We start from the raw sequence: 10,369 nt of genomic DNA, 5'->3' as shown, positions 1-10,369 counted from the left end.
TTACAAAGCTTATTAAAAAGAAAAAAAAAGGTGGTTGTAGTGGGTGACTCCCTTCTGAGGGGAACAGAGGGCCCCTTATGCTGACTGGACCCATCCCACAGGGAGGTCTGCTGCTTCCCTGGGACTCGGCTACGGGGTATCACTGAGAGACTCCCTGGGCTGATCCAGCCCTCTGGTTATTATCCACTGCTGCTACTCCAGGCTGGCAGAGATGAGATTGAAAAGAGGACAAGGGGACTTCAGGGCACTGGCTCAGTGGTTGATGGGGCAGGAGCACAGGTAGACTTTTCCTCAGTCCCTTTGGTGGCAGAAAAAAAGTGAAAGCAATAGGAGAGCACACATTATCAACAAGTGGCTCAAGGGTTGGTGTCATCGACAGAATTCTGAGTTCTCTGATCATGGGGCAACTTTTCTGGCACCCGGCCTGCTGGAACTGGATGGGCTGCATCTCTCTTAAGGGTAGAAGAATTTTTTCTTATGAACTGGCAGAACTCATTGAGAGGGCTTTAAACTAGGTTTGAAGGGGGAAGGGGATGCAGCTGGGCTGTCTGGAAGCAGGCCCAAGGGTGGTGAGCCTGAGGTAGGGGTGAAATCAGTAGCCCTGCTGAGGTGCATGTACACTGTAATAAATGAAATTCAGCCAAATTTATCAATAACAATTTTATTGAAAAAATTGCAAAATCAAATTATGAAAACAACTACAATCACAGTCAGCTTCGAGCTCAGGATTGGCGCTGGGTGAACTCTGAACCAGCCTCTAGCACACTGATTCCCCCACGTTCACCGCCTGTCTTTTGGAGAGATGAGTTTTTATACAGTTTTTACAGCTTGAGGCTGTGCAGTCTCAGTTTTTTCTTTCTTCTGAAGTTTGTTGCATATTCATATTTTCTGTTGGTTTTTTAACTAAGTTTCTGAGAAGGGAGGAAAAGTCTGAGTAGATTTCATGAGAACTGAGTACTGAGATGCACGGTCCGGAGAATTTTTCTGTTGTATTGTTAACGAAGGTTCCGAGAGAGGGGGAGAGTTACGGGAACTGGGTATTGAGATGCATAGTTGTCCTGGGGTGATTTTACCTTTAAGATAGCTTCGGGAGCTGGGAGGAAGTTGAAGGTGCAAGAGGCTGATAAGAGTTTTTCCTCTGACCAATTATTGGTCATTTCTGAGAACTGGTGGCGGTTTTAACCATTGAGAAGTGAGATCAACTTGTGAACACTACCTTAAAATGTAAAGCCAGGGTTCTTTTGTTCTCTTTGGTTTCCAGCTTCTGACGAGGTAACAGGCTCTGTCTCGGCCTCGCCACCCCCCTCCAGGCTGGACAAGGCCACAGAAGGTGGGGGGAGAGAAACAGAGCTGGCCAGCCTGGCTTGGTTTCTGCTGCTGAACTGAAACCTGACACCATGAACATCTGCAGCTTTCCAAGACTTTAACTCTTTTACTACTTGGATGAAATTTACAGATTACTCTTTTTTCCCAGAGAGAGAGAAGGAAGAGAAAGAGAGAGATAGCATGAAGAAGACATCATAAAAACCATCAAAGACAGTGAAGAAAAGAGTTAAGTTTTAGATGAAGAAGAGAGAATAAAGAGATGCTTTAATTAAGCTGAAATATTTTTCTGTTAAAGCTATGGAGATGGACAATAGTGTTCTGAAAAAGAGCTCCTTTAATTCATGACAGAGTATATCAGGAGTGTTCAAAGGGTGGATTTTGAGCAAATAGTGAAGTGGTTGTGATGCTTTGAGATACTGAAACAGAGGGAGAAAAGTAATAGTTGAAGATTTGCGGCCTTTTGAGAGGCAAAGAGAAAACTTCTGTTTCCAGGGAGGGTCACAAAAACAGATGAAGAGAACTTTTGCCTTTGAATCCTTAAAAATGACATCCCTAGACTCATTTGACCCATACACACCTCAGAGTGATGTGAAATGGGAGGAGTGAACTGATGGCAGATTTCCAGGCAGCTGGCATCAGAGAAATAGAAAGCTATAACAGAAATCGTTTTCTCATGAGAAACTCCATAGATTAGCAGAAGAAGACTTCTGTTTCTCTACAAAGACTGATGAAAAGACTCTAGCAGGAATTGGGACTGTTTTAAACACTAAAGTTCCAAAGTTTTTTGTCTCTATGTTGTCATGTGAACAAGGGAATGGTTGGGTAGTGAGGGAAAAAGGGGTTTTCTGGAGGTTATTCTAGTTTTCTTATTCTTGTAGTTTTGTTAATAAACTTTCTTTATTCCTTTTAAGGTTTAAGCCTGTTTTGCTCTTGTTCTAATCCATATCTCACAGCAAGAAATAAGTAAGTGTCATGGGGTGACTTTACCTTTAAGATAGTTTTGAGAGCTACGGAAGTTGAAGCTGCTGGTGGCTGATGGGAGTCTTTTCTCCTGACCAATTATCAGTCATTTCTAAGAATTGACAGCAGTTTTGACTGATATAAATAAGCCCTACCTGCAGTCCATGTTTCCAAGTGTTCTCTCCAGCCTCTGTTCCAGGTTCTGAGACGGTCCGGATCTGGGCCCCTGCCGAGCTGTTCCTTGTTACTCCTGTCCGGCCGCGCCCGGGGTCGGGGACGCCCCGGCGACCGGAGCCGCCAGCCAGGTTTTGCACGTGTTCTTTCCAGCCTCTATTCCAGGTTACAAAGCATACCGATTCTGAGTTCCATGCCAAACCATTCCTTGTTGCTCCTATTAGAAACTTCCAGACGCAGCAGCCGGGGTTAGAGACTTTCCGGCATGACGGCCGGAGTCGGAGACCTGCCGATACGGCAGCCCGACACGGCAGCCGGGGTTCGAGACCTCCCAACACAACGACCGTAGTCGGAGGCTTCCCGTCCTGGCAGCCGGAGTTTGAGATTTCCCGGCACAGTGATCGGAGTTGGAGGCTTCCCGGCACGGCAACCGGAGTTAAGAGACTTCCCAACATGACAACCAGAGACTTCCCGAAACGGCGGCCGGGGAGGAGGATTTCCCAAGGTGGCGATCGAGGCTTATGCAAATCAGCTACCGAAAAACACAACCTCGGACGAAAAACCCGATCTATGAAGCATTGGAACACTAAATAAAGAAACTGAGAACGATGCCCTAAGGTCAGGATCAAGGGACACTACCCACCAACTCCACTTTCCTCGCCATGACCGGGAAGAGACTCGCTAGGGATGACACCCCTGGACTTTCGAGCCAAAGGGGACTCCGGGTTTACCCGCGAGGACGGAAATCCCGGCTTTGTCTACATTGCACTCCGTAGGAAGAGCCGCATTCCTCCTCCTCCGAGCCGCTTCAGGGAGCGACGGCGGTGTGTGTGCGACCTGTCGGGCCCCCACCCCAAGCTGATTCTAATAAAGGCTTTAAAACAGGAGAAGAAGGTCTCCTGGCCCTGTTTTTATCATTGACCACTGAAAAGTGAGATCAACTTGTGAACACCACCTTAAGATGTAAAGCCAGAGTTCTTTTGTTCGCTTTGTGTTTCCAGCTTCTGACAAGGTAACAAGGTTCTGTCTTGGCCTCCTCCTCCCCCCTTTCCAGGCTGGACAAGGTCGCAGAGGGCGGGGGGGGAGAAACGGAGCCGGCCAGCCTGGTTTAGTTTGTAGTTTCTGCTGCTGGACTGAAACCTGACACCATGAACACTTGCAGCTTTTCCAAGACTTGAATTCTTTTACTACCTAGATAAAACATACAGATTACTCCTTTTTCCTAGAGACAGAGAGAGACAATCAACATGAAGAAGACATCATAAAAACCATCAAAGACCGTGAGGAAAAGAGTTAAGTTTTAGATGGGGAAGAGGGAATAAGGAGATGCTTTATAAGCTGAAATATTTTTCTGTTAAATCTATGGAGATGGACAATAGTGTTCTGACAAAAACTCCTTTAATTCATGACAGAGTATATTGGGAGGAATGGAGTGTTCAAAGTGTGGATTTTGAGCAAAAAGTAGAGTAATTGTGATACAGTGAGGTGCTGGAACAGAGTGGAGCGAAGATTTGAGGCCTTGAGGGCAATGAGAAAACTGTTTCCCGGAGAAGCTCACAGAGACAGATGAAGAGGACTTTTGCCTTTGAATAACTCATCCTTAAAAATGACATCCCTAGACTCATTGACCCGTAACACACCTCAGAGTGATGTGAAATGGGAGGAGTGAACTGATGACAGATTTCCGGGCAGCTGGCATCAGAAAAATAGAAAACTATAACAGAAATAGTTTTCTAGTGAGAAACTCCATAGATTAGCAGAAGAAGACTTCTGTTTCTCTACAAAGGCTGATGAAAAGACTCTAGCAGGAATTGGAACTGTTTTAAACACCAAAGTTTTTTGTCTCTATGTTGTCATGTGAACAAGGGAAATGGTTGGGTAGTGGGGGATAAAAGGGTTTTCTGGAAGTTTATTCTGGTGTTCTTATTCTTGTAGTTTTGTTAATAAACTTCCTTTATTTCCTTTTAAGTTTTAAGCCTGTTTTGCTCTTGCTCTAATCCATATCTCACAGCAAGAAATAAGTAAGTTTTCTAGTAATTTTTTAGTTACTGCTTTAAAACCAAAACAATGTGAAAGAACAATTCCTCTTCTTGGTTTAAGACCAAAACTGCAACATTTAAAGTTGTTTTATTAAGCCGTGGAGGCAGAGAGAAGACTGTGGACTAAGGCAATGGCTGAGGTTGCTGTATCTTAATGAAGAGCTGTCAGTACCAAGTTGTTACTCAATTTTTTGCTGCTTTGGGCAGAATATTCAAAAGATAGACAACTTCTGACAAGCAGTAATCCTTTCCTTATACCCCAAGTATTTGGATGCTTCAGGACATTTATCACAGCTGCCAAAACTGGATTCACAACCTGTGGGTTTCAAAAGGAGAGCAAGATTTTGCCTGTTCTTGCTTTGGGAAAAGGGGAAAATATTCTCATTCCTTCTTCTCTTTCTTTGCCTACATCTTTTTCACCGACTTTTGACTGGCCTCAGCTCAGTGATAAACCATCCACAGGAGCAGCCAGGGCTTCTTGTGGCTCTTTCCTAGTGAGAAAGCTGTGCTGAAGCCACACCTCCTGTAAAATGCACTCAGCATTTTACATACTGAGCTTCCCTATCAGCCTCCCACATCTCACATCTCAGCCATTCTGTGCTGGGAAATGACAGACAGGGCTGCAGAGTGATGGGGGGAGGAGGGGAGAGGAGACAGTGCTTCGTTTAATTATCCCACTTCAGCCTGATTGCTGCAGTGTTATCTTAAAAGTGAAAAGATTTGGAAACTAGATTTCTGGTAATTAGCATTGAGACTATTGTAATGCCAGCACCCAGCCTCTTTCACTGAGGATTTACTTCTCTGGGATGAAATTGTCAGGCTCTCACATCCTCTGATCTCCTCAGAGAACCAGCTCTCACACGTGCTGGCAGACAGCATCTCTGGGCTCAGGATCAGGGGCAGGTAGCAAAGAGGGGACTCTGTCTATCGGGGCTGGGGAAGATCCATCTCGTCCTTCAGGAGGGAGCCCACGCTGCCAGTGCTACACCAGAGTGTTTGCAGGCACTGCTGTCACCACATCCTGATGTGAAACTGCTGCCATTTACTGCCCTGGCTGAGGCTGGAGCCCAGCACACATAATAAGAGAGGAGCTTTAAGCAAGTAGTCAAGAGTGAAGGGAGTGTGAGTGTCAGATATTGATGATACAGTGTGCGCAGTCTGCAGCTGCACTACTGGGGAAACTGAAAGAAAGTATCACAAAAGCAGCAGGCATCACAGATTGCCTTTCACTCTTTCCTGGACAAAAGATATATTTAGGTAATAATTCACCTAATAATATATTAGGTAATAAAGAATTAGGTTGTATGAACCTTCTTGAGGAACTGTGCTTATAACACAGGCAATGGTAAAATATCAGCAAAAGCTGCAGCACACTCAGGCAGCAGACACTGTCTGAGACAGAGCAGAACAAACCATTTGGATCCCCAAAATGACTGCTCACATGAGACCACAACCTCCTGATCACTCCCTAGGTTTGTACCCATTTGGGGGGATATTTTGGAATATATCTTGGCACAAGCAAGCATGTGGATCAAAACCAAGGAGTTTGCCAAAGAGAAATAGAGGAAACTTGCTACCCACCAGCTGTGATCCTGGCCAGGAGCTTGGGCAATAGCACATAAACACCTGTTTTCATTTGCTGAGTGGTGCTGTGACACAGGGGTGAGCAGTGACATGAAGCTTTTCATGTGGCCATGATCTGCTTTCAAAGCTCTGTAAACAGCTCTTAGCTGAAAATATCATGTAACTTTTTTTTTTTTTCCCTTTGTTGCACGCAGTTCATCCTCAGAGGAAGAAGTGCCCCTGTGTTCATCTGGGCATTATAATTAAATTATAGTTATAATTATAAAATATATATGCATTAATAGAAATTCAATTTAAGTTAAGAAAAAAAATATATAGCAGACCAGCCTAGTTAATTTCATAAGTATTCATGAGTAAAAAAGTAAGACCTTTAGTTAGGAAATAATTGCACACTTATGACCTGAGGCAACAGTCAGAACTTGCTGAAAACAAAATGGCACATGTCATTAAATTTAATAATGCTTAATTATAGAATCATAAATATTTGAGATTGGAAAGGCCCATCAAGTCACTTAAGTCCCCCTCCTTATCAATGCAAGACTGTTCCCTGTTGCACATATGCTGGTATGTTTTCTACAGACTATTAGAACCCATTGTCAGGAGGATTTGCCTTAAATTCCGCAGTTTTCTCTTTCTTAATTTCGTTCCATTACTCCCTGATATACCTGCTTGTTTCCTGCTAAGTAATTCCTTTCCTTCCCTAGTGTGTGTGTGTCAGTCAAACATCTGTAGATGGTTGAAATGCCTCTCCTTAGTTATCACTTAGCCAAACTAGACATATTTATTTAGTTCTTTTAATCTTCCTCATAGGTAAATCCCTCTAGTCCCTTAATTATTTTGTTGCTCTTTTCTGAACTCTCTCTTTCCAAACCCTTCTTGTAGTCATATTAAATGCAGTATCCTAGTTCTTGTCATCCAGAACCATGGAAAAATCAGCGGTGCAGTTACATCTCTGTTGCAATGTGATGTGTCTGACCCACTATAATATTTTTTCCCCTGATCTATCATGCTGAGCACCATGCAAGGCTGTAGAGAGGTCAAGACAACCTCTGCTTTTAAAACTCTGCCCTGCAGCTATTCCTTACGGTGCTGTCAGCAGGGAAGACATTTTGTCTTCTAAAACCTTACTTCTGATAGTTTTTCCATCTGAAAACTATCTGGGCCAGGGGCAGCACCCAGGGACCTGCCCTGCCTGGGGGAACTTATAACTGGATCTTCTAACTAAGTATCAGAAACAAGGGCACACACTCTATATTCCAGACTCCAACATTTTATTCTTATTCTTAATTTTCCATGTTTTAAATACTACTACGTCTTCATCTACTTCAGCTTCTACCTCTTCTTCCTAATATTCCTATTCTTATTGTTTATCATTTTTTGGTTTCTGGAGGGTCTTATGCAGGTTTTATTGGGGGGGGTGGGGGGTGTGTTGGGGTTTTTTTCCTTTCCTACTACTACCTTCCTAAACACAACTTTCTTTTCTTTTGTTAGAATTGTGTGTGTTGCAGTCCAGCAGGCCGCTGTCGTGTACTGGGAGCAACACCTCCTGTCTGTGTCCATTCTTCATGGCCAAAGTGCCACAGGATCAGCATGGAGTCCTTTCTGGAGGAGAGGAAATGGCCGTGGAGTCCAGCAGGGAGGAGCTGGAGCCAGTGTCCCTGCAAAGGGCCAAGAGCCGTGTGGCTGTGGCCCTCGGGGACCCGGTGCAGGGGTGCCACTGGCGGTGCCAGGCTGCCGCCGGGAGCCGATGGCTTTCCAGGTGCCTTCCCGGCCGGACGATGGGCCGGGATGCGGCGCTGAGCCCCGGCAGCGAGGGTCCCCCTTCGGGTGCCGCTTTGGGCTGCCGTGTGCCCTCGGGGAGCCGCCCCGGAGGTGCCGCAGAGCGGCCGGGGCTGACTCAGCCCGCAGGGCCAGCGCAGGCCGGGGCAGCCCGTGTGGCTCCCTTGGGGCGCCGGGCAGGCCGCGGGGCAGCCGCCATCTGCAGCCCAGCACTGCTGGCAGCGGGCGCTGATCCTGTGGCTGTGCTGCCAGGCAGGGGCAGCGTAACAGCCCCCGCAGCACCCGCAGTGCCCGCAGCCCCCGCAGCCCCCACAGCCCCCGCAGTGCCCGCAGCGCCCGCCTCAAGAGCGAGCGGCTTTTCCTGTGGGGAAGCGGCTGCCCAGGAGAAGAGACATCTTCCACCGTGGCTTGGGCTGCCAGAGGGCCAGGCCCGGCACAGAGTTGCTTTTGCGATCACAGCTTGGGTTCCTGGCACTCCACCCAAGCTTCTCGAGGGACAGGCAGCAGGATTCCCTCTCGGGCTAAATCTGCCAGTCTCTGCTGCCTGGCCTCTTCTCCTTCCTCGTGCAGCTCCAGGACGCTCACCTCATCCCAGTCATCGTCCTCCCGCTGCCAGGGCTTGAGCTGGCTGCACAGGATGTCGCAGTATTCCCTGCTGTCCTGAGCCAGCTCTCCATCACTGTCATCATCCCAGCTGGACCTGGAGGATTTTCTCTTTGCTTTGCCACCAGTCACCTCCTGGCCATCCTGGGACAGCTCTTGCTTGCGGCAAGCTTCCCAGTCCAAGAGTGCCCGGCGGCTCGTGCCTTCTCCTGGGGACAGCCGCTGCTCAGGAGATTCTTCCCAATCTGAGAATTCCTGACAGTGATCGCTGTCCGCCTGCCACGGCTCCTGCTCCCTGCACTCGTCCCACTCGGAGACAACTGGGGAGGGCTCTTGCTCCCTGCCCTCATCCCAGTCCCGGAAATGCCAATAACTCCCCCATACTTGGACCAGCTCTTGCTCAAGGCCTTCATCCCACTCAGAGAGCTCCTGGCAGCTATGGGCTTCTCCTGGGGACAGCTGTGGCTCAGTGCAGGCTTCCCCTGGAGTCCCTTGCTGGAACTTGTTCATTTCTCCTGGGCAGAGCTCTGCCTCTTCCTCAGCGCAGGACTCCACGGCTCCTCTCCTCCCTCTGCTTGCCCTCTCAGCCTCCTCCTGCTGCTCCCTCAAGGCCTGGGCTCTCTGTGAGCCGGGCCAGGGCCTGGGGGGCTGGGACTTGGGCTTCGCCTTCTCCTCCTCCGTGCCTGCAGTCCTGTGGCACACACAGGTACCTGGACACAGCCACTGTCCTGGGACTGACCCAGGCCCCACAAGCCCTTTATATACCCCCCAGCCGGGGCGGGGCTCTGCCATGTCACAATGGACTTTGGGCACCGCAAAGTCCCGTGTCACCATGGCCCCTGACGCACTGTGCCTGTGTCACAAAGGGCACCCCAGCACCCCGTGCCTGTGTCACAAAGGCCACCCCGGCACCCCGTGCCTGTGTCACAAAGGGCACCCCGGCACCCCTTCAACAGCCCAAGGCACCAGGAGCAGCCTGGAGCAGCCCAGGCCTTGGGGGATTGCTGCCCCTTCTTCTGAGCCGCTCCTTCAAATGATCAGGAGTGGCTGGGGCCAAGTGAAGGTGCAAAAGGAGACCGTGTGTGTCTTCCTTTGAAAGACAGGGGCCTGCTAAGGGAGGCAGGAGGCTCCTTTGCAATGGAAAATGTAAACTCCCTCGCTCCCAATTATTATCCCTTTGAAAGGCACTCTCTGGCAAAGATAGGAGGACAGGAAGAACAGTTTGTGCTGCTTTTGCATGAATTGCTATTTGGTGAGCAGGGAAGAAGCCCCCCATGGAAATGATTTTACTGAGAGGAGCTGCTAAGCGAGAGCTGCCTCTGTGCCAAGCAAAATCCAAGAGCTGGCTAGCTGTGGGAACTGACTACCTATTAAAGCATTTAAAAAGCTGGCTCCACCTCTGTGAGACTGACATTTTGCAGACAGGCAAGCCCGGGAAATCTCTCTCTTGCTTCCACCTTTGAGGAGGTACCCGGCTGCCGGTCGGGCCGGGCCCCGCTGCACTGCGGCCCTTGCAGTTGTGCTGACAGTGGCCACAACAATCCTTAAAATTCAGGGTCCCCTGACAGCCGGGCAACCGAGGAGGAAATTAAAGGAGCGGGTTTGCTGGAGTCCCCAAAACCAACTGGAATAGGAAAATCAAGTAGGGATGAGGCCCATAAAGCCTGCGCAGCACAGGAGCAAAGTGCAAAGACCAGGACTAGGGGCAGACACAACAATATCTAGGGGAGGTGTGAGGGCGCAGTCTGAGGGCATGGGTCCAGACACAGACTGAGGTTAGAAAGATGCAAAATACTGCGACAAATTGCAACCAGTCGGGGGAGAGATCCGGGAAGATTCTAGAAACATAACTTTCAGTGGGGTGACTTGATGAACGTATGAATTGCCATCAAGCCTTTGGCAAG

The 10,369-nt window shown here is 48.5% G+C and overlaps 2 protein-coding genes across 2 annotated transcripts in view; both read right to left on the bottom strand.

The window, feature by feature from the left end:
- LOC148182877 (serine/threonine-protein kinase pim-1-like) overlaps positions 1-3,124 on the bottom strand; it is a 10,708-nt gene extending 7,584 nt beyond the window's left edge. The window contains exons 1-2 of the mRNA XM_088064230.1: positions 3,104-3,124; positions 2,718-2,874 (exon numbers count right to left, since the gene is read on the bottom strand). Coding sequence (XP_087920356.1) covers positions 2,718-2,874; positions 3,104-3,124 — 178 coding nt within the window. The remainder of the gene's footprint in view (positions 1-2,717; positions 2,875-3,103) is intronic.
- The window catches only part of LOC102111241 (uncharacterized), a 194,726-nt gene that overhangs the window by 65,101 nt on the left and 119,256 nt on the right, over positions 1-10,369 (bottom strand). The window contains exon 8 of the mRNA XM_088063870.1: positions 3,153-3,156. Coding sequence (XP_087919996.1) covers positions 3,153-3,156 — 4 coding nt within the window. The remainder of the gene's footprint in view (positions 1-3,152; positions 3,157-10,369) is intronic.

The sequence above is a fragment of the Pseudopodoces humilis genome, chromosome 18 (genome assembly GCF_049639895.1).
Source record: "Pseudopodoces humilis isolate 2021_Gansu_Grassland_sample_001 chromosome 18, ASM4963989v1, whole genome shotgun sequence".
In the NCBI taxonomy this organism is placed as follows: Eukaryota; Metazoa; Chordata; class Aves; order Passeriformes; family Paridae; genus Pseudopodoces; species Pseudopodoces humilis.
Note: the sequence above shows the minus strand (reverse complement) of the source record. Positions and strands in the feature narration are given on the sequence as shown.